Genomic DNA, 23,882 nt, shown 5'->3' on the forward strand with positions numbered 1-23,882 from the left:
ACGCTCCTCTGAGTAAGACGGAGGAGTTGCGGAGGAGAGGAGAAGCAGGAGAAGAGAATACAATATCGACAACAGACGTACCAACGGAATGAAGCAATTATCTACTGATTGGAGGCTTTCCCGTTAGCCGCACAATCACACTTGCCAATCCACCGACTGGTAATTTCAATAGATACAACTCGAACCGCAAGACAGACCGGAACGCCTATTGCCTCTTGTCGATGTGATTCTACGATGGAACCTAAAGCGAGGTACAAACAATCCAATTCGACGATGTATTTCAAATTACCAGTTGCGGTTAATGCTAAAATCACCATAATTAGATGCAGATCCGAGGCCGATCGAAAGTAAGGGAATATAGTCAGGAATCAAGCGCGTTATTTTATATCACGATGTTTCCTTTCGATAAATAACGATTCGAGATCGAAAAAGTGCAGAAATTACTTACCATACACGTTAATATTCCACATGCATGCTCGCATATAATAAATACGAACAAAGAGTTTCAATTATATCGTCCGTCTTTTCGAAATTTTTTGAAACAATAGCTTTAAAAACGGCAAATCTAATCGTTCAACATCAATTTGGCGCAATCGAAATGTTCAATTCGAAATGTAAATATAGGTTTCCGTGGCTTTCTCCCTTTCGCTTTAAATACGAGATATTTCGGGATCGCGGGAAAAGCAAAGGGTAGATATTGTGCGAGGCTAGGGAAAAGAGGGATATGCGTCGCGAGGCGTGACAAGAAATGTCATACGCTTCAGAAGGCATAACTAGTACAGTAGAGAGCAGGCTTCTTCTCTTTCTACCTTCTTCTCTCTTCCATTCTCTCGCATGCATACACCAATAACTGAAACACCAACTGCAAGAGACGGACCGCAAAACTGATAGAAAATATTGAGCCTCTGGAGAAATATTGATGAGATTATAGATTGTTTTCTTCCTTGGAACGATCTCAGAAATATTAAGAGTAATAATGTTATCGCACGAAAATCGGTATCGAAAGTAGCTGGATCAATTTATTACATTATTATGTATTATTAGAAACGTTACTTGCTGATTTGATTATTTTCCTATGAAGAAGGATTATTTGGATCAAATCTTTATACGATTATGATGATCGGAAAATAATAATACGCGGCGCGTGAAACGCGTAAAAGAATAATTTTGTTTGCCCTCGCTGAGCCAAGGTTGAACAACTTGCAATTTTCGTGCATTTTACTCTCGTTCGAATGGCGTATCACGAGGCGTATAACTATTTCCACTTGACATTTCAGGGAACCTAGGCTAGCCACTTGACTGCGACGTCTGTCGGTTAGAGGATGTCTGCTGCTTCACGAGAAGGTAGAAGGAAGGCTGGGTAGGAGGGAGGAAAAGGAGGTGGAAGAGCTTGATTCCAAGCCTGTAGGAAGGATGTCTAACCTGGAGCAGGTACGCACGAAGGATGGCCTGGTCAATGATGAGGAGACAGACAGAGAGAGAGAGAGAGAGAGAGAGAGAGAGAGAGAGAGAGAGAGAGAGAGAGAGAGAGAGCGGATACCCTCACAACGCTCGATGCTCTGTCCATCCTCATCTCCTTCTCCTTCCAACTGAAGGACCCTTGAAATATTCTCGCTAGATCCCTCATATCTACAAAGCGCTGGCACAATACGCGCATCCCTCGCTCTAACAGGCCTTAATCATGCCAAGGACCTTCCTCTAGTCGGCCGTTGTCGTCCTGCGATGCGATTATATCGTTCTCCTACCGAACTCTGCGAGTGCCGAACACCCGAACGAATTTAACGTCGTCACTTAATCGTTCGTCTCACCGTACCAAAGAAACTTCTACGATCATTCTATTCTCATATACATTATTTAGGGAGGAAGCAAAATATTTGCTACTCCTTCATGTATATAATGTACATTTTAGAATCCCTGTGCCCGAGGTATCAAGCCAGTAACCAAAGTTTTATCTAGGACTCTACCGTGTGCTTTAAATTTATCTCTCCTTTTAAGTGTCCGAATAAAGAAGATATTCTTTCATTATGTTTACCATCGTGACCGTAATAATTACGACAGATGCGTCATTAAATTAAAATTACGTAGATTGGTTGATCTAAATTTACATAGGACATTAATCACCATATCAATAGATAATTACCCTATTACAAATAATATCCCTAATTTGTTGAAGAATAAAAATTATCTTGGCCAATGACCACCTACTTTTCCAGACAGTCAACTTCTTCAGTTGCTAATGATATAAATGAGACACTTACTTTCTTAGAAATTTATCTTCGTATGTCATGATGCGAATCAGTACGGATTTCGGTTTATCAAGTATGAAGGTGTTCGAGCATTAAAGTGAGAGAGAGAGAGAGAGAGAGAGAGACAGAAAGAGCTATCAATTTCAAGAGTCATGATTTCTCAGACCCTCCATCATCGTGCGGCACGTCGTCGCCTACAGGTCGTTGGCGCGTCGTCGAGCGTTACGGTATCAGATTGCAAATCAATATCTTATTTCCTAGGTATGAGCCAAGATGTCGCGTTCGTAACGCAGTTTCTTGCCCGAGACGATGTCGAGACGCGTTGGAGAGAAAGAGATAGAAAGGGAGCAGATACAAGTATATTTATACATGTATATATCTACGTATCTACCAATAGGTATATATATATATATATATATATATGTATATGTGCGCGCGCGCGTGTGTGGGTTTGTGTACGTATGCGTGGACGGATACGGAAAATAGAAGGGGTATGGTAGAACTTGTGGCAATTCGAAGGAAACCAGAGCGAACGTAGTCAAATCGAATTACTCTCGAGGTTCTGCTCCATCGTTATACGATGGTCTCTGTGCGAAGCGTTTTGCAGGAAGGGTCCTTTAATTTCGTGTAAATTAAGGACGGAGAATTATTTTTGGTTAAACGTATTTTCTACAAATGAATACGGCATATGCGTCCTAACGAGGTTACAAAATGATGATTAAAAAATGACTCTATAATTGACTAAATTCTTGCTTCTTTCGAAATATAATGTTAAATTCCGATATAAAATGTTAAATTCTTCTTAAATGATTTCAACTTTCACTCGATCGAATCCAAGCTGTTTCCGACAACGAGAGAGTACTCAGGTTTCGTTACGGTCGTATCCCTAAACGCGGAGCGGTTTCGTATGGTCTCTCGTCTTGCCTACCTCACTGCCGTCTCTAAAATCTCGTAACATCGGCGTCGAGATTTGCATAATTTGCCGCAATAATGAAGCTATCTGCATATTACGTCCCACTCGGTACTGGGATGACTTTTAGGAGCTAACGGTATACGAGTCCCAAAGTTCCTCCCTCCATCCCTCTCTCTCTCCCCTCTCTCTCTCTCTCTCTCTCTCTCTCTCTCTCTCTCTCTCTCCGCTTACACATGCTCACACCACCTTCTTCCTCCATTCAGCTATTAGATTACGACAATATAACGAGTAATATCCACGTTACGGGACCACAATTCCACCTGTCCTTTCTACTTCTCTGCTCTCGTTACTCTTCTCTTTTACTCCTTCACGTACCACTTTGTTCTACGACATAAATTATAATGTCAACTCTATCGTACAAAGCTGGTAAACTTTAAATGGGAATAGCGACGAATGTTTATATCCTGCTTTCGTCGTTTTCCAAATAAAAATCTAATCGTATGTTTGATAATTTCTTTACTTTTTAACCCAAGACTAATCATCCCGGCAATGTCATTAATATAATTCATTTTTCAAGCTAGATGAAATTAAGAATGCATCTAGATTTTTCTTCCCTTCCCTTGAGAAGACAAAAGCAGTGATACAATAGTTAGGGCCAAAAGTTTAATACGTCGATGAATGTTAGCCAACGATAGTCGATAAACAATAATTTCAACGGACTGTGAACGTTCGCATCCGATGGACCTCCAGCTTTACGAACTTTCGCCAATCAGCACGTGCAATCCCGGGTAGAACTCATTGACAATTCAATTACAACTAGAGATTCCCGGTCTCTAACACTAAGCCGAGAAAGTTTGGCGGTTTGACGAGGAAGACCGAGCAACTGGCCGCCTTCGTATACGTCCTCCCTCTGCCGTCATCTTCGTTGTCGTTGAAGACCGGTGGAAAGGGCCAAAGCTTTCTCTCTCTCTCTCTCTCTCTCTCTCTCTCTCTCTTCTAAGTGTTATGCAGATTTCTGTTTGGTCGATCATTACTAGGGTGTTTGTCGGTAGAACAGCCGCATTTCATCTTCCTAGGAACCTAGATCTTTGGCATCTTCCTTTAGCCTAAGGGGCTTCAACCCGAGAACGATATTCTCTACTTTAAGAATCACCCTTATCATATGTACCTGAGAGTACATTTCTACATACATACATATATACAAAACGAAGGATCTTCAGAATGAAGATATTTATTTTTCTACTCACCGGCATAGTTTGGCTACCGTGTAGAGAATTTATCGCCGCTAGTGCTTCTTGATGCGACGACAGCTTAACGAATGCGCAGCCTGAAACAGAAAAATGAAAGCACCACTGTACAGAAAGTTCCTTCGCACTTGCCAAATATACTTTTCGAATTCACCGGCTCGAAAATTCTCTTTCTTTCTCTCTCTCTCTCTCTTTCTCTCTCATTTGTTTCTTGCACTTTAGAGAGGTAATATCGAGAGAAGTAGATTCTTTTTTCTTCTTTTATGAATCTCGATGAGAAGTTCCGCGCGATACACACCGACACGCTCGGAAAGAAGTAAAAGCGCTTTTATATACGTTTTATCATCGTGAAAGATCCATTCGAAAAACGAGAGACAGGAGTTCCGTTTCAACCATTGTCGAGACCGAAAGAAAGAGAAAGAGAGAGAGAGAGAGAGAGAGAGAGAGAGAGAGAGAGAGAGAGAGAGAGAAAGAGAGAGAGAGAGGGAGAGGGAGGGAGAGGGAGAGAAAGGTCTCCCGGCTTGATGATGGAACGATTAATCGCCCCTACTTTCCTACGTGCGCGCGCGCACCTGCACAAACATATATACGCGTGCGCACGCACATAGACACGAGTCCATCGTTATAGTTACATGGAAGACACGAAGACAAAGAGCTCGAGGGCGCTTTGAAAAATTGACGCGCCAACGGAGCGCGCAACGTGCACTTAATAAAGATGTTTACTGCGGACAGAGAAACGCTTCGTAATCCGGGACACACCGACGGCTTCGTCGGAGCAATAACGATTTCTATCGGCGTACTCGGGAGCCTGAATGATTGCCACCCTTTCGTAACCACCTACGCGACCTTCCAACTTGAAAACAATCTTTCGCTTTCTTTCTCTCTCATCTCCATACTACTCTTATTCCTCTTTCATTCTCCTTTATCCTTCTTTCACTGGCATTTTTACCGCATCATATTTACGAGTCGATTTCTTTTTTTATCTTGGGACGGAGAAAGCTCGCACGATGGAGGTTCGTGTTGACGTGAGAACATCGAGCAAAGGGTGTCGGGTTCTCGAGGACAAAGTCAATTTTTACGCGTCCCGCGTACGCGACATTTCCAGTGAAATCGATTAAGGACATATGTCGCTTGCATGGGCATCGTGAAAAATAAATTAAGTTCGATCGCGATACGCTAGTAGGCACGAGGAGAAAGGAGAACAAACGGTGGAACGACGGTGGTAGTGGTGGTGGTGGTGGTGGTGGTGGCGGCAACGACGACGACGAGCCGAGGGTTTGGCCCAGAGGCTTGAGGGGCATTAGGGCGAAAAGAGGGCGCCCTTTTCTCATACCTGCTGAAGTATGACGGGACTAACGTTTCACTCATTCCAGTTATCGAAGCTCTGGACCACCCTCCCGCCGTTTCAGGAACAGCCCTCGACATCTAGACTCTCTCTCTCTCTCTCTCTCTCTCTCTCTCTCTCTCTCTCATTTCTCCCTTGTTGTTCGGCCGACGTGAGAAGGCCAGAAGAAGTAGGGAGACAATTTAAGGCTTTTGATCGATATCTCGCGTTTAAAAACTTTACGGTGCGTTGCTCAAAAGTAGAAAGAAGGAAAACAAAAGAAGGGAAAGAAGCAAGGATGGTAATAGATAGGTGTGCTATAAATATCGTCATTGTAATTTTAAATAAATTATAACGAGTTCGTTAACGAAGAATGAAATTAGATAAAAACATGAAACGTTTTCCCTCAAGCCTATCGAATTAATTCGAGCGATAAGTGTCCTAGCTATCGAAACGTTCGCTGACCGATATTACGTCGAAAAGACAAAACCGTTCTTTCCACTTTGTTACCGGCAGCTCATTAAGCAGCATTGTCTGACGTCACTATGCTCCTCGTTTACTACGAAGCACTTGTCCCGGACACCTGGCGGCCATTGTACCGATGATAATGTCGCGATGTCAAGCTCATGCCGCTACATTAATCACAGGAACCGGTTTCTCGAAAACTCTACGTCGCTTAACCAACGACGACGAAAACGTTATACTTCTCTCTACCACTCATGTTTCTCGACGCTTGGAATTCGTCGTCGTCGTCCTCCTCCAAAGGAAAAACCTTATCCACTTTTGGTCGATGTCAAAAGGGAGACCGTTTAATGAAGCTCGCTGTTCCCAAGCGAGTCGTATCTATGATTCTGGAAAAAAATGTCATAAAACGTTTGTTGAAAATATGCGCATAAAAAATTATAGCACGTTTTGGAAAAATTCCTCGTAACGAAATCTTCAATAACGCTGACATTCGCCGCTGTTAATTAAAACCGCGTCCGTTCTTTTTTTTTTGCATTTCTCTTTGCTTTTATTTTCTTTCTTTTTTTCTTTTCTTCATGCATACATCTAACATTTTACTTCTGTCGAGCAAAAACGAGCAATACAGGACAAAAATGAAAGAACAAGCTTAACGTTTGATTAATTCCATTTAGTACAGCGAACTTGTATAATTACTTTGTCACAATCAATTTGCATTAATGTGATAATTTGATTACGGCAAAAAATGAAATCGTAGACGATGCTGATGTTTCTTGGACCGACGAAGAAGAAATGTTTTGATTATACGTTGTCCTGGTACACGACGACTATAAAAATCTGTAGAAAGCTTCGAAAGCTTTCTACGAGTGAGTTTTCCCGGTGGAGTTTTCGAAGAAGATGCGCTCTTGAGATTTTTCTCGGCTGTTTTCTACATAGGGTAAGATTCTGAGGAAATAAAGGACTCGAAATTTTCCTTCGTTCTTGAACGTACACCATCATATATATACATGTATAGGTATCTAATCTACTACGTGTGTGTATATATATATATATATATATATATATATACATACAGATATATATATATATAGACGTATATATATATACAGGCACATATGTATAGATAGAGGTGGGGAGGAAGATATAGATCGGTTAGAGCATCTTCTGGCTGCTTCGGAAACTATGTTTGGCCTCCTCGAACAACGAAGAACAACAAACACTGGACAAACCGCTCGTCGAAACGCTCCTTCAATGTTAGATATCCGACGATGGCGTACTTTCGTGATTCGCCCACCCTTATTCGTTCTCCGTCAAACTCCAACCCTTCTTCTTCGTCACAGGCTCCGAACCCAATCGATAAAGCCTGCGAGACTTTCCACTCATATGCTTGATTGCTCGGCAAACATGCCTAAGTTTATCGTATGAGCCACGATGCTGTCGACTACCATCACCAACTCACACGTCTTACCTTCTTCGTCGAGGCTCTTTTGCACTTTGGAATTGTTTCGGCCCCTTGTCCGTTGCCCTTGTCATCTATTTGCAGTTTTTAACCTAACGATACGTCTGACGCTCGCTGTGGATTTCCTTTCGAATATAATTTTCTTTTGGATCAGAATTAAAGCATATGTGTTGTAATAGATTGTAAGCTAATCACAAAGGCATTTTGTTAAAGTTATCAATTATAAGAAATAAATTTTACTTTTTACTATAAATGCGATATGATTCTAGCTAGTAATATTTAGCCTTTACCTTTGTACTTGTTTCACCCCCGTTCTAAAAATAACAAGACGTTTATATTCTATTCAGGCCTCTTCGTGAATTAAAGCAGCTTGGGAGAAGGCGCTCGATATTTCTCAAGGTGATGTTGGCCCTCTTTTTATGAGCTGCTAATCGATCTTGTATTCGCGTAGCTAGCAAGTTTCACTTCGAGGAAAACTCTCTCTATCAATGATGTATCGACGAATGTTCGAAGCAACGAGTTCGCAGACGAACGCTTTAACCCCTTCGAACCTTGTAAGCTTTATTCGCCGATTCGTACGTAAGAGGGTTTCCCTTATTGTACAATACTTTTTTATCGATTAGTTGGAAAACTTTTCAATTACTTGATAGTAATCAAAGATAAAAGTGAATAAGAAGGAGTTATTGTTTCACGTGGGACAAGCTAAGAACATTTGACAAAATGAAAGAGTTGAGGATTTGGAAAGCGGGAAGAATGGTTAAGTCGCAAGCAGATACGTCTGTGATTCGAAATAAGGCAGAAAATATCGAAAGCATTGGCGTACTCGACGGGCCCATATATATATATATATATAGATATATATATATATATATATACATATATATATATATATATGTATGGGTTGATTTTAAAAGTATTACTTAACTAACGTTTTGCCGACAATCGAATTTTGTTACGCGAGATATCCAGACGTCGCGGCAGGAATAATAAACTCGCTGGAATATCGATTTTGTCGCAAGTGACGTCATAGCTAACGGAGTTGATCCACCCTCTATCCAAAAGATATCCCCTACACGTGTCGATCGTTGTTCTCGTGGCGTTTCTGTGTCAACGAGAGGGGATCTTATTATTTCGTTAATGGCTTCGAACTTGTTAGAGAAAAAACAGTATATATACTAACGATCGTGGGAAATGTGCGTGAGGGTGCGATCACGTGGGACGAGTCAGGTGGGATTTTGTATCTGGCGTCGTTCTTGCATAACCTTTCCTCGCATTCCATATCTCACATACATCGACATATGAGATCTATCATTATTGACGTACACGTTAGAGGACTAATGAAAATATTCGAATAAATGGTAGCTAAGTAATATTTTCTCAGATTATACGTCAATTATCTTCTCGAATCATAAAGCCGTTAATAATGATGACGATGATTTACGAAGGTTACTAGAAAACGACCCCCAACGAATCAATTTTATTAACCAGGCTACTAAATCTGAGCTAGCGCAAACTCTCGTAAATTGGTGCCGCAGCAGAATTTACAAAGTAGATAGACGCGGAGCTTCGTCGAGACCTGGTCCAGTAGTACTCTTGCACCAGTGAGTTGCAAAAATATGCGTCAGGGTTGCGCGTTTCTCTTGCACGCACATAGGCAAGCGTTTCGACAAAGAGGGAAGCGAAGGGAGAAAGGGATTAAAAACGCTGACAAAGTTACGAAACACTCGTATGCTCGGCCCTTTTTATATTCGCGAGATGAAACCGAGGCGGTGCAACGTACATCAAAAAGAGAGAACACACGAGCAAGAGAGAAAGAGTTGGGGACGGGTGGAGGGGTGGTATGGTTAAAGCGCGAGAATGGAGAATATATACGAGAGGTTTGGACGAAGAGGAGAGCAGAAAACCGTGACTGGCGAGGGCTCGAGAAATTCGGTATAAGAGATTTGCAAGCTCGAGCAGACGGGAGGAGAGAGAAACACGCAAATCCAGTGAATAAAAAAAAAATATATATATATATATATATATATATATATATATATATCTTCAAAAATAGAGATCTCGATGGAAGACGAGAAGGATGGAGAAGAAAAAAATCTGCGATCTCGACACTGTCCACGGGGACAAAAGGTAGCCCCAACTATGAGAAAGGTCTCTCCATTTTTCACAAAGCCAGAGTATTTCCTTTGTATCTTTTCTCTATCATTTTTTTTCTCCACGAAGCCTTATCTCTCGCGGGAACACGCTGAGGAACGTTGCGAGAAAACGGGCCAATTTTTGATTGAGAATATTGCGACTCTTTTGAATGGCAAAAATAAAATTGTATCGAAGAAAAAAGAAAATATGCTGAGAGAAAATCTATAATTTGGTATTATCGCTGAAAATTTGTCCATTCCTTCAACAAGTGAGTCGACGATGATTCGCCTTACACGTACACACGGAATCGTCGGAATAATAATCGAAACGTAGAGGAGAAGAGTGTGAGTTTGATGGAAAATGAGAATTTGATCGTTCTCAAACGCGTTTCCCGGGTACGCCCGTTCGCGTCGCATCACTTTCGAGGAAATTCTAAACGAGTTACAAACGCATTTCAAACCCCCTAGTTTCCGTTCTCTTTCTCTTTCACACTTTGGGACAAGTTTCTAGGCTTTGGATTCGCCATTATTACTGCTAATTCCGCGCCGTCGATTTCGAACAATTAATACCGTCATAGGCAAGGGTCGATGGATGAGACGGCAAAGGGGGGGGGGGAAGAGAGAGAGAGCTCTTTGTGCGATCGAGCTACGTTAAGCGCGTTTCGTATTCGTGGGTATAACCGAATCTCGATTCTGGCAACGCGCGCGATATTTCGAGGGCGAAACAAACAAGACTTCGATCGAGACACGTAGAGAAACGCGTACGCGCCAAGGCACATTTCTATACTAGCACACACTACTATACCACTACGATGTAATGCGGGAACACGTAATGCCATTATAATGCGGACACGACTGGATCCTGAGAGAGGGATGTAGAATGAAGAACGAAAGGAGGGTGTAACTTGGGGTGAGTGAGGTGCTGCTGAGAGAGAGAGAGAGAGAGAGAGAGAGAGAGAGAGAGAGAGCGCGCGAAAGGAGAGAGAGATATATGTACACGAACGAGGAAAACGTGACGACAGGAGGAAAACGGCCTCGCACTGGCATTATTACGAGAAAATAAATTCTCAGTCGGAAGTCTCTCTCGTCCTATATTCGAAAAACGTCCTCGCATAAATGCTACTCATTTTCCGTACTTTTTCTTGAAGCTCGCAAACTGCCGAACAATCCCCTTCCATTCGTTCTTTAAAATTTAGTTTCAAGGTTCGCTCGCTATTACCCCCAAGGAGCGTTACCGGAAAGATGCTCTTTTAAACTATATGAGAAAAGAATAGCCGTTGAAAGGAGGCCAAAAGGATAACGCGTTGGATTCGCGAGTAGAGAGTAATTAATCTCTATCTTACTTTTTTCCCCTTGCTTTTTTTCTACGTCGTAGGGTCAATGAAATTTTACGACGTGACGTTATCTTGGGTTGCGAAGTCGTCTCAAGTTTTTTTGAAAGTGCTGCAAAGTACCCCGTCGTCTCTGGGGAGTTAAGAAAGCCCATCATCCAACTGCTGCGACAATCGCGGTGATAGTGGTAATGGTGAACGGTGGTAGTGGTATTAGTTCGCTGCTCTGGGAGTACCCCTTCCAAGAGATTCATCTAGATTACAAAACTACTCTCTCTCTCTCCGTTCGGAGTATTTACTCGGCATTAAATTACACAGACGGGCGCACGCGCTGGCGAGCATTCTCTCTCTCTCTCTCTCTCTCTCTCACCTTCTCCAAGTGGGACGACGTTCAATGGCCGGTTTACTTTCATCATATCCAATATTGATCAGTTCTAACGTACACCATGAGCCGTTATTTATGCAATGTGGATGCAACGTCGCGAGAACCGCACGTTGCTTCAATAACGTACGATCCTGCCAGTGATGATATTTCGTCGTATTTATTCTCCCTAGTAGCAAGGCCAGATATGCCTTGTTACAAATGTTCTCTTTGCAAAATGTAACATGAAAATGTCCACGAATTCGTACACCGCGAATGGCGTACAAATATTTCCAACTTATCGAAAATATTCTTCTTTGAAGGTGCACGTAATCTATTGCATATATAATACTTGTTGCCGAAGAAAAATTCTGTCCTACAACGTCGTATAATAATCATTGATTGTCCTGTTAAGTCTGATATCTTGAAAAATATCGACGCGAGTCTCTTTCAATGTTCTTCAAAGTGGTCCGGAAAGAGTAATGGAATACTTGAAAGAATCTCTTGTCGTCGAACCGTCGACGGCTTACGTAGGAGAGCTCGTTTGGACTTTCATCCTAGGAGTTAGCGCGCACGGTTCTCACGATATTGCCGAGTTCGTTACGCCGTGCGACGCAATTCGCCCTCGAGTAATTCCGATAATACTGGCAATCATCCTGTCACCGAGTTAAGCCCTCGTAAGCCCTTCTCTGTGCCTCTGCTTTTCCGCTATGCCATACGGGAGAAACGTAGGAGGTGTAGGGTGGAAGGAAGGTAGGAAAAGGTTCGCGACTTCCCATGGGGAATCTATTCGTTTTCTTCGACGAAAGACGCAGAAAGCAGGATGCACATCCCCCCCTCTCTCTCCCTCTTGTCGGCCTTCCCCTCCCCCACCCCCCGCCCCTGCTCCCGCACGGCCCTTCTTCAATGTGAAAGAGAGCGGAGAAGTTGCCAAGGGCAAAGAACCGTCCTACGTTTGGCAGAGATGAAGGGAAACCGAACGTCGTTATCGAAACGGACGTTTCTGGTTTCGCCACGAAATGCTTTCACGAGAAGTCGTCTCCTTTGTCGAAACGCGGAAGCAAAGGGGTTGATCCTACCTGATCCTGTGTTCCGCACTGTTTTTAATTGGCCATTGTGATGGTACCGCCAGCGGAGATTTATTCTTTGAAAACTATTTGCTTTCGTTACAGGTAACCCCCGCCCCACTCACTTCCCATTCTGCTTCGTACTTTTCATCTTTATGGACATAAGTCGGTCGTCGAAATACTCGGATATCAAGCTAAAATCTTCAAAGGACGAAAGTCACGAGTAATGGAACAAAGTAATGGATTATATTCCAGTGGAGAATCTTCATAGATTCGTCGACCTCGTCGAGATATACCTCACTGGCCACTTTGTGCTATGCAAGAGAAGGAAAAAGCACAAGTCGAGCAATTTCGAAAATTAGTATTGCCCCCCCCCCCTGTGAATGGAGAGAAAACGGTGACGGCGATGGCGACGGCGGCGAAGAAAAGAGGAATACTTACCGCACAAGTAAGTCATACTCAAGAATTTATTTCGTTCGGTGAAAGATCAAAAGCAAACGACGTTTCCTCTTCGATGTCGCGGTACAATCAAACGACCGATGTTAAGGAAAGAGAAGAAAGACCACCCGCGTGCTTTCGTTTCGCGTCCTAAACAGTTCCGTGCACGTGACCGAGCACGTTGACGGCACACAAAGGGCTACGATAAGTCTTTACGAAAAGATATTGTATTGTCCCAGCGAAGGTCATAAAGAAACTGTGGTGGCACAATGGTTCGAAGGAAAGACACGACGGAAAAGAGGTTGCATAGGAGGAAAGAAAAAGGGTGGCTTGTTTCTAAGAGAAAAAGGAGTCGAAGGAAGGAAGGAAGGAAGGAAGGACGGAAGGAAGGAAGGAAGGAAGGAAGGAAGGAAGAAAGAAGTAGTCGAGCAGAGGAGAATCTCCGGACTAATTAAATAACTAGCAAAGTCACCTAGCAACTTGGCACCTCGGCATCGAGTCCATCCTCCTTTTCCAAGTACGGGCTCTTTCTTACTGTTAGCTTCTGTGTTTCCAACAGTCTCCTTTCTCTCATACCCTCTCTCTCTCTCTCGCTCTCTCTCTCTCTCTCTCTCTCTCTCTCTCTCTCTCGCATCAACGCTCCTTCGCCATCTCTCCTTTCCTAGGACCGTCGTCGCCTCGTTATTTAATTAAACTTCGCTGAAGCGGCCGCGAGCTGCTTGATACCGGAGCACGTACCTCGTCAACGTTCCTTTTCGACGTCCCACTTTTTCTTCCTCCTTTTCGCCATTCTACTTTTTCCCCTATTTCTCTGCTGCGCTCTAGCCATTGAAGACTTTTAGAATAAGCGCGTAGCTAGCGATATATTCGAGGGAAATTGGACTCTCTCCCCTTCCATGATATCTCTCTCCCCAAGGAGTCGGGAGGAAGGATAGCTCGAGTCAAAGTTATTATACTACTTGAAGCATTTGAAATTAAAAACAATGCGAAAAATCGATGTTCGGTGATCTCGCGAGAACTAAAGTAAATTACAGCAGGTTCGTCGTTCGATAAAAAGGAAAATTAGGGTACGAAAAGTAAAACGGTTCGATGTAAAATAACGATCGAATAATGGCGATCCTTAAAAATTCATAGGATCGAAAAGAATAAGGATTCGGCTAAACGAAGGATAACTTACGACGGGACTAATTATCCAATTATGAATTCGGCGTGATGAAAATTAAGATATAGAAAGAAAAGTAAAAAGAAGATTCGACACTATGAACCGTTAATTTACCTCCGTGAAAATCAAGCGTTTATTTCGCTTTGCCATCTTATTTCCACGAAACTTTCACACTACCGAAAACGCTCTCCACTCCAATCTCTCTCTCCTCCGCTTTACTTTAGCATCCGTCGCGTAGAGACGATCAAATAACACCCTCCGAAGAAAATATATCTCTTTTAGGTTCCTCCTTCCTTTTTGATCCACGCGCAATACTACCGATAAGGAACATTAGACGCGAGTCTTTCTTCTTTCGCCCTTAAATCGTTATCGACGTTTCAAATTCGATGCGGCCAACGTCGAAAAGTTTCTGATAAATGCGTCCGTGTTAGTTATCAAAGTTTAGGCCAACTATGCGTTACACGCTCGATGATATCTACGTCGGATATCGGCAAAGCATAAAATAGAGTACCGTGAGCGCGTAGCAAGCTTCCATGATTATAGATATATCAGCTGTCTGGGTTTTCTTTGGATGAGATCGAGAATAGTCAAATAATATCGAAAGAATACATTTTTAATACGTACGTATGCGCGTATAGTTAGATATACCTAGGTACCTATTATCTATGACAATGAATTTCTATAAACGGAGAAAATAATAATGGAAACGTTTTGGAGATAAGAACAAGCAAGTTCGCCTTTATCGAGGCATCGCCATGAAAAATCGCTATCGTTTATTGACCGAGCCCGGGCTAGATTCGTACAATCTACATTTATTTCGAATACCCAGAGGGCTTATGCCGGAGAACGCTTATCTGACCGACAACAAGAGGTTTCATTTTGAGAAACGCAAACATACCATAATTAAGCTGAATCCGGTCGACGCACATCTCGAAGGTGAAAGGATTCCATTCTCGTTGTTGCGGAAAATATGATCGAATTATTTGTTATAAAGGTTATTTAAAGAGACCAAAACGACCGTGAATTTTCATCTCGACCAAAGTCCTCGTTCGACCAAATAGACCTCCTCGACATTTTTTTCTCACCTTTGTCCTATATACGTGTTTAATTCCTGCGTTACCTTATTATAATTGTATCGTTATGCCTTACCTGCTAGCCATACAAGCAATTCCCATATGAAATATAAACGACAAAACGTTCTGCCTTATTATTATTGTCTTACTTTTAATTTATATCAAGGCGATCGTTGTTTTACGAATATACCTTCTATTTTCGATGAAACGTTAATTGAAGTTTATGATATCAAAAACGAATCAGTAATAATCGATATTACTTTCTGGTAAAGAGTTTCCGAGAACTTTGCAGTTTAATAAGTTTCGGTAAACCCGAAGATTTTAATCGAGCGTAGAGATAAAAGGCATGCCAGGGAGCGGACGTTGAATCTAATCTTTGATCACGTCTTCGATAGATTTTCTTAATCCGGCTCGGCGTAGTATCGGGAGCTAAAGAGGAAGGAGCCGATGAGATTCTGATGTTGCGAAAGAACTTTCAAAGCACTGCCCCGCGCTTCATGGAGCTTTAAAGAAATATTACAATTCTTTGTCCCTTACGATCACTTTTTTTTCTTTTCTTTTCTTTTTTTCTTTTTTTTTTTTTCATTTCATAGCTGCTGCCACAGGCTACGGCCACAGAGGATAGGAGGAGAGGAATATTAAATAGAAATCATCAAAGTTCTCTCAAAGCCTCAGGTATGTATACGCTGCTATCGGGAAATCAACGTGAAATGATGGAAAAGCGAATAATAAGTTATTCATTATAATTAGCCACTTTGATCTCGATCTTAGTGCGTTTGCCTTCGACTATTATATCGTTTGTCCCTTTTCTCTCATATCGCTGCTCCGGTCGTTATTAAAAATAATTTATATACCGAAACAAATAACGAAACAATGTTGTTTTTTTTTTGCTTAACGATTTCCCATTGAGACGAGAAGGAACTTTAAAAAGAAGGCGTCGAGGCGGCATCACCGGCAACACCTTTGGTACCGCGCCTTGTACCTTAGGTGTGAAACCGCCGTTGTTGTTTACGCGTGTTTACGAATGCAAAGTGTTTGCGAGCATTGTGTGCAGAGCCGCGTGCGGTGCGTGTATACGGAGCATTCAATGGGACCTGGCGTGCGTGTCGCGCGCGCGCGAGTAAGGGAGAAAGGGACAGAGCGGAGATGCCTACATGTACAAGAGAGGGTGTAAGCACACTTGGCAAGCTGCCATTTAGGGGTTGAAGCGATGAGAGAGGGAAAGAGAGAAGAGGGCTTACCCTATCCTACCTACCGTTGGCTTTCACAGCCGTGTGCCCCTACACATGCGGATGTGGAAAAGACGGTGGCTTTCTTCTTCCTTCTTCGTCAAACTGTCCCAAAATCACTTTCTGTCTTTCCCTCATCCCTCTCGTAAATATATACATTTTGTCCACTGGACGAAATACTCTTCTTAACGTCGCGAAAACGCTCTGTGAAATCCCAACTCCATCTCCTCCTTTAGGATTCACCTCTTTTCGATTATTTCGTGCAACTGTGCCAAGGTCCTGCCTTATAATCTGAACTCGTCTATTAACGAAAGCGATTTCGTTCGAATCAACTCGCATAATTGCGAAACTCGATTCGCTATATCGTCTGCGAATATTAACGAGTACCGATACGAATCGTAATAATTATTATCGTTATCGAGATTTTTATTTACGTTTCCTATACAGATGTTTTTTTTCTTTTTTTTTTTTCAAGTATTAGTTCCCGCTTATCGGCCGATTTTATTGAAAAACACGCGCGTTTTCTCAAAGTTTGGCGAAGCCAACGGCCAGGAAAAACAGTTTCGGCGTATTCATAGAGCGCGGCCATGAGGGGTGGGAGGAGGAGACAGTCGCTGTGCTATTCGATGGCCGTTGACACATTTCGCTTTTTCGCGAGGCACACGTGTGACATGGCCGCAACAAGCGCGCGAAACACGTCCGTAACAGGCGCGGTCGAAACAGACACGAGACAATGAGGTCCGGTCTTATTGATTCGTTAACAATGCGACTGACAAAAGAACAATGTCCGGCCTACGTCACTGGTTGCTGTCGCTACTTCATCCCCGGTCTACTAGCACCCTTTCCATCAGCCTCGGCCGAAATATGCTATTTCGGTAAAGTAATGTCGTAACGAGTACTGGGAAAGGCGCGGACGTGCGTCAAATCATATATATTTTACCTCCTAAAACGAAGCGCTATGTTGCGCTGTTTTGATGCCAACTTTCATATTATTCTCTTGTCATCTAAACAATCTCTCCCTTTTTCCTTCCCGCCAAATTAAGTCGCATCGAATTTCCTGATGTTAAGCACTGGAATGAAAATTAAGCGGACATCTAATAAACGTTGGATATTAAATCGATGAAGCTGTCATCTCGTCCGCATCGATACGTGACTCGAATTAGTTCTGACGAGGAGAAAAGGAAGGAAGAAAGAAAGACAGAAAAGAAGAACTTTCGAGAGGGTTCTCTAGCGAAGTTTAATATTATTGGAGATCAACCTCGGACCGATACGCTCGGCAATGGTTAGCATCCTGATAAAAGCGAACAAAAGTTTAGGATAAATCGTGAATCCTCGAAATAATATCGTCGGAACGCCCTTGGAGTAAGCGTCGGTGTTACGCATTTCGAAGTCACCCTATAGACGCTTACGTGGCACGGAATTCAGCCCCTAACAACAGAGGCACCCTAAGCGATAGTATATGCCGGGCCAACGGCGCTGCTACGTTCGAAGCTCATTCACGACATTGATTTTCCTTTTGGAGTCCCTTCGTCTTCATGGCGTCCTCCTTGCTTCTATCCTGAACTTGCGTCACAGCGGGGAACGTGTCATTGCCCCCGAAAAATGGCGATCCTCCTTTTTCAGGGCGACCAACTGATTAGACAAAGCCCTGGGAGAGCCTCGCTTGCGAAAGAAAAGCCTGCTGTCGAGCTGCGATACGCTCGCTCTTTCCTTCCCTCCCCCATCCCCACCCCGCCTCTCTCTCTCTCTCTCTCTCTCTCTCTCTCTCTCTTCGCCCACTACTAGTCTGCTTCATATGAGAATCACCCTTCCACTTCTCATTCCTTCACCACTTCTTCTGCGCCATCACGTACGAAAGAAGGCAGGCAGGGTCCCGACATCTTTGGAAGTTCAGATAAGACGAAAGCGTTGCCGCGATGGCTGTAGGTCGAATGTAAAGGAAAATCGACTTTTTTTGCCGAAAACGACGAGATTTTTGGAGAAAAAAATATTCCCATAAACCTCCTATGAAAGAAAGTATAAGACGTTCCTCGCTTTACTTGTACCTACATCGGCATTTTTCAAGCGAAATAGTTTCGCTCTTTGTTCGAAAATGTAACGATGCAATTACGGCGTATTTCGTTTGATAATGGTGGTGTTTAATGAAACTAGAGGTATTTCGAAATAAATATTCGTTTGATCGTAAATGTGTCGTCAAATTTGCAAATTCCTCAAAAACGATATATTCCATATCCCCTATACGTATACGTAAATTAATCAGAGCATATATCATCATATTTTATCATGATAAAAGTAATAGAGAAAACCGATGCATCATTTAACACGATCGACGTCGTTGCCTCGATTCGATATCAAGAAAAGTAATATTATCTAAGAGGAGAATGACAATAAGCAATTCTTTTTAAAATAAAAGGGAGTGGACGGAGAAGATTGTTAGAGAATTTCTCGATACGAATCGCGTCGTCTTGTATGTCGTGTGCAGAAATCCACGCGAATAAGTAGGGACGTACGGAAAAAAGGAGACGATACGAATTTCGAAAACTATAAAATGACTGGAACGATGTCGTCAACGTTCTCGTTAAAATTCGCGGAAGTGATCTTGCGTCGGGCCATAGGCAAAAGAAAAAGGGGGAAAAAAAAAAGAAGAAAAAGGCGCTTAGCATTTAATATTAATGGCACGATTCGCGTTCGTGTCACGTAGCGTTGGTGGTCCCTTGCGTTCCGATTTCCTTTTCCTCCTCTTATAACGCGCGATATTATCATTGAGATTCTCGTTTACCACATATACGCCCACACTTATATATTTTACGGGAATTTTAGAATCGCTCACTCATCAACTCGCCATCGTCGAGCGAGCGTCGACACTTGAATAAAATCGTTCGAGGAAAAGCCGCGAGAGAAGCCCCTATTCGATAAACATTAAGTTCGATTCTTTAAACTATACGTTTTAAAAATTGTTCCAACCTAACTCATCGGGAAAAAGTCGAGAAGATTTTGTATCTGATTGTCGCGATGCATTGCCGCGAATTAAAGAGAAGTAGAGAGAGGGAGAGAGGGAGAGAGAGAGAGAGTGGGTGCGCGAATGGAACATAGACGAATAAATATTTTACAATTCCGTTCCAATTTCCACCCTCGTTCAGGATATTAATTTACCGTATCAAATTTTCGTGTTAATATCTCGCTTAATTTACATTTTATCGTCCAAATATTCATTAAACGTGTGTTATTTAATATCTGGTTGTATAAGGGAGGATATATTGATTGAGATACTGATGATGAAGTGAGCGAGAGAGAGAGAGAGAGAGAGAGAGAGAGGGAGAGAGAATCTCCGGCTAGGAAAATGAAATACGTCAATCTTTTTTATCGTAGCATTCGTTAATTATTCTCGGATGTGATGGATAGACTGATGATTTCCGCGAAAAGATAATATTAGCAGCTATGGAGATGATAAATTCGACGAATCGAATGAATATCGTAAAATATCTCCTTCGAATACATTTAATCATATCGAGAAAGGAACGAGTTATTAAAATCTATTTTTATTAAATGACATTTTCACGAAACTAAACGGGTTATACACTCTCACCTTTCTCCTAATACCTTTCAGTTATAATATTTCTTCCTCATTCCTTTCTCGAAGTTATCTTAAAGGCATTTTTACAAAGATGTATTCTCATACATCTTTGTCAAAAGAATTATTCCCTAGGTATGATCCACACATATAATACTGTGCATGCCGTGTATCCTTAAATATCCGAAAAGTGTTCGTTCCTGTGCCATCGAAACTTGAAGAGAAATTATACATTTCGGCGGACCGATAAATCAGCACTACCATCGCCATCCACCGTAGTAAAATGAAATTTACGAACGTACGTACATGCGTTTTCGAGCGACCAACCCTCGAGCTACCGTCAAGGTTTCCGCTTTAGTCAGCGTTGGAGAGGAAATACGATTTTTTTCATCGCTCAGGTACGAGAGGAAAGACTCACGGGTATGCAGAGAGAAAGGGGGGTAGGAGAGACAAAGAGAGAGAGAGAGAGAGAGAGAGAGAGAGAGAGAGAGAGAGAGAGAGAGAGAGAGAGGACGTAAAAAAGAGGCAAGTTAAAAAGAGGGAGAGAGAGAGAATGCTCAGCCGAGTCGTCGATGCGAGAAGCCGCGAATCCCCAAAAGGGCTATTCCAATTTAATGTCCGTTAATCGTATTACGTTTTGACTTTGCAGCCACCCTTTCCTGTCCCTTTCCCTCTTCTCCTCTCTTCTTCTCCAGCCATTGCTTCTCTCATTTTTTACGAACTCGACCTTCCCTTTCTCTCATCTCGACTACGAAGGCACATACACACACGCACACACAGTGACAGAAATGCAAGCATTTTGCTATAGGAATGTTAATACTTGTTTATCCCCTTCTAATTTAGCAAGGAAAATTAAAATCACAATTTCCTCGTTCGCTCAGACTCACGGTCGTACGCGAGCACGCTAATAGAATTACTATGCAATCACAGGCACGCCGAATTGTTGTTTTGTTTCAACGTAAACACGAACGCATTGGCCACCTGTCTCCTTCGCCGTCTGAGAGCTCTTTCAATGCAACGTGTCGATCTACCGGAGCTTACGCATTTTACGAGCCTTTGTAATTTCGGAGGCTCTTCGTGTTCTCGCTCGAGACACGAATACGATCTTAAAGAGTGCACTTTCGAGGGCTCTATCGTGCACCGAACGTGACAAGAATTTCAGCCACGTCGGCCGATCGCGAAAGTTCGAAATAAAATGAAAGGCTGCTTTCATCATTCTATTTTCTATCCTCGTAGTCTCGTAGAAAGAGTCTCTCGTTGACATTAACTCCGCGCGTGTGTGTATACGTACGTACGTGCGCGTGCGCGTATGTTATATACGTGTATGTATAAAACATGTATACCTAGAAGTCTGACTAAAATTCCACCTCTCGACGTTAGAAATAATATCGGAATAAAAAGCCTTTGAATTTCACACAAGACTTGTTTTTCATTAAAATACTTCTCTCTCCCGTTCGTAGAGCGCGAGATATTTGGGAAAATCGTCGTCTCTTTGAAAGCCGGTCGCTCTGGCGTTGGCGCGCGCGCGCGCACGAATACAGTACACATATAGGAGTTATCATAAACGGCGGAAGTACGCGAGCGAGTGTAGAAACGGCTGCGACCAGCAAAAAATGTGCCGCGGGGGAGTATACACTGAAGGATAAAGAAACGACGGAAGAGAGAACGCGAATTTAAAGCGAGGACGATGGTAGTAGTTGGACTGTTGACCGTGTGTCCGTACTGGTGGTTGTAGCGGTCGTGATGATGGTAGTGGTGGCGATGGCGATGGTAGTGGTAGTGATGGTCGTCGAAAGCTTCAGGGCAGCAGTTTTGGGGTTTGCCCGTCCGTTCGAGCGTCCATCCACGGTCCGAAGGGCTTTCGAACGAGCGTTGCCCGTAGTTTTATAATTATTGTGACGCCCCGGGGGCTTATGAGATCGAGCTTCGTCGGCCATACGGTCTCGATATACTTGTATGCACGCGCACGTGTCACTCTCGCACGCTCGTCTCACATGCCGCGCGCACGCGAGAATTTGCAGAGGGACATGAAAGAGAACGAGAGAGGGAGAGAGAGAGATAGAGAGAAAGAGAGAACTACGCAAACCTTTATAAACGCAAGTAGGTATGCGTTTCGAGTTCGCAAGTAATGCCATACGCATGTAGTAAAATGTGCGCTCTTCTTTTTTTTGTCTTACTTCGACGTTTCATACATTTACCCATTTCATGTTTATCCATCTATATATTCATGTGTCTACTCATCTGTCTATCAATCGATCTATTCGTCTGCTCGTCTATTTGTTCGTCTATATGTCCAACCCATCCATCTATAGGTAAGTACATATTCCATAACGATGTCGAGACGAGTTATATTCGAAGATACATTGTTTGTTTATCAATTATCTAGTCCTATATGACATCGAAATTGTTAAATCGGAAGCTCATCTCTCGGCTAGATCGATAAGTTTTCAAGCAAGTTAGAAAACGTCCGAATAAAATCGCGTATAAAATTTGCCTCGATTACTCTGACCCTCCTATAAGTAGTTAAAAGAGGGAGATAGAGAGAGAGAGAGAGAGAGAGAGAAAAGGAGTTAGTTAAAAAAGGAAAAAAAAAGAAAGAAGAAAGGACATTTTTTTTCTAATTGCGTACAAGTAAGGGGAAAAATCAAGGTATATATTACATATCCGTATTGGGGTATATGTCGAGAGCTTTATACCTCACTCGTATTCGTTGTAACGTGGAATGCGAGTCGAAAGATCGTGGATTATCAGACGATAACCACGTACGAATTGCCTCTTGATAAGCCTACTTCGAAAAATATTTTCTCGCATAAAAGCCCTAATGTCGAACGGTCGTGATGTAACGCGGCAAGCAAGAAGGATCGTTCGACACTCACCGAAGTATTAGATTTTCCATAACACGATAAACATACAGTCGTATTTCCATCGTTACGAGTTTCGTAGTGCATTATGGCCGCCAGTATATCGGTCGCAGCAAAAATGGGTGAGAGAACGACGGGAAAAAGAGAGTGAGAGAAAGAGAGCCGATGAAGGGCGGCGGAAGGGTGGCGGAGGATGAGGGCAGGAAAGGGCGGAGTCAGAGGCTGGTGCAGCAAAACGCCCTGTAAAACTCTTCGTTACGATTACGAGGTGGTGGTCGTTGCTATGCCCGTCATCCGCCAACGGTCACGTTCCTACTACGACGGATACGATGTGGATTATTAAACTTGTAGCACAGAACGGAGGATGGTTTATGGATTTTCAATGTTCGCCACAGTTCCGTGAAAATCTTAAAAGTGGATCGCGTGTCTCCTATCGATTACATAAATACATTAGCAAGGGTAAAAATAGTTTCGATAAACAATCCGAAAAGATCAAATATTTCTTTTTTTTGTTTCTTTTCCATTGGTCATACGAAGAAAGGGAAAGAAAAAATTGCGATAACGATCAGAGAAAGAGCGAACGTATGATCGATCGTTCATTCGATTGTTCGAAGGCAAATGAAACGGCTAGTTTTTCGACGAAGGGAGAGAGTGGAGTCTGGGGGAGGAAGAGAAAGGAAAAAAGTTGGTATTATGATTACGACGTGGTCGTTGCGATGGCATACCACCGCTGGCGGCAATGGTCTCACACGAGGCAGCAGCGGTGCCGCTGGATACAGCAGTAATGGATTATTAAATTTCTAACGTAGTACCGTGGCACATGGCTGTAACGTTCGGCCCCTGTAAAGCCACAGAAGTGTCGTTTCCTTCCTAATGGGTCGCGCGGACTTCTCGCGAAGTACACTGCAACGGCGGTTATCATTATTAATAATATCATTACCATCGTTGAGGATGCGTAGCGTTATGACCTTTGTGTGTTCCGACTTCTCTCTGGCGTTCTCCACGA

The 23,882-nt window shown here is 42.8% G+C and overlaps 1 protein-coding gene across 5 annotated transcripts in view; it reads right to left on the reverse strand.

Moving 5' to 3' along the window:
• The window catches only part of bru3 (CUGBP Elav-like family member bruno 3), a 412,883-nt gene that overhangs the window by 17,855 nt on the left and 371,146 nt on the right, over nucleotides 1–23,882 (reverse strand). For all 5 annotated transcript variants that reach the window (XM_085661018.1, XM_085661019.1, XM_085661020.1 and 2 more), the window contains one exon: nucleotides 4,407–4,486. In XM_085661018.1, coding sequence (XP_085517144.1) covers nucleotides 4,407–4,486 — 80 coding nt within the window. The remainder of the gene's footprint in view (nucleotides 1–4,406; nucleotides 4,487–23,882) is intronic.

The sequence above is a fragment of the Vespa mandarinia genome, chromosome 13 (assembly GCF_050613455.1).
Source record: "Vespa mandarinia isolate Hongniang chromosome 13, ASM5061345v1, whole genome shotgun sequence".
In the NCBI taxonomy this organism is placed as follows: domain Eukaryota; kingdom Metazoa; phylum Arthropoda; class Insecta; order Hymenoptera; family Vespidae; genus Vespa; species Vespa mandarinia.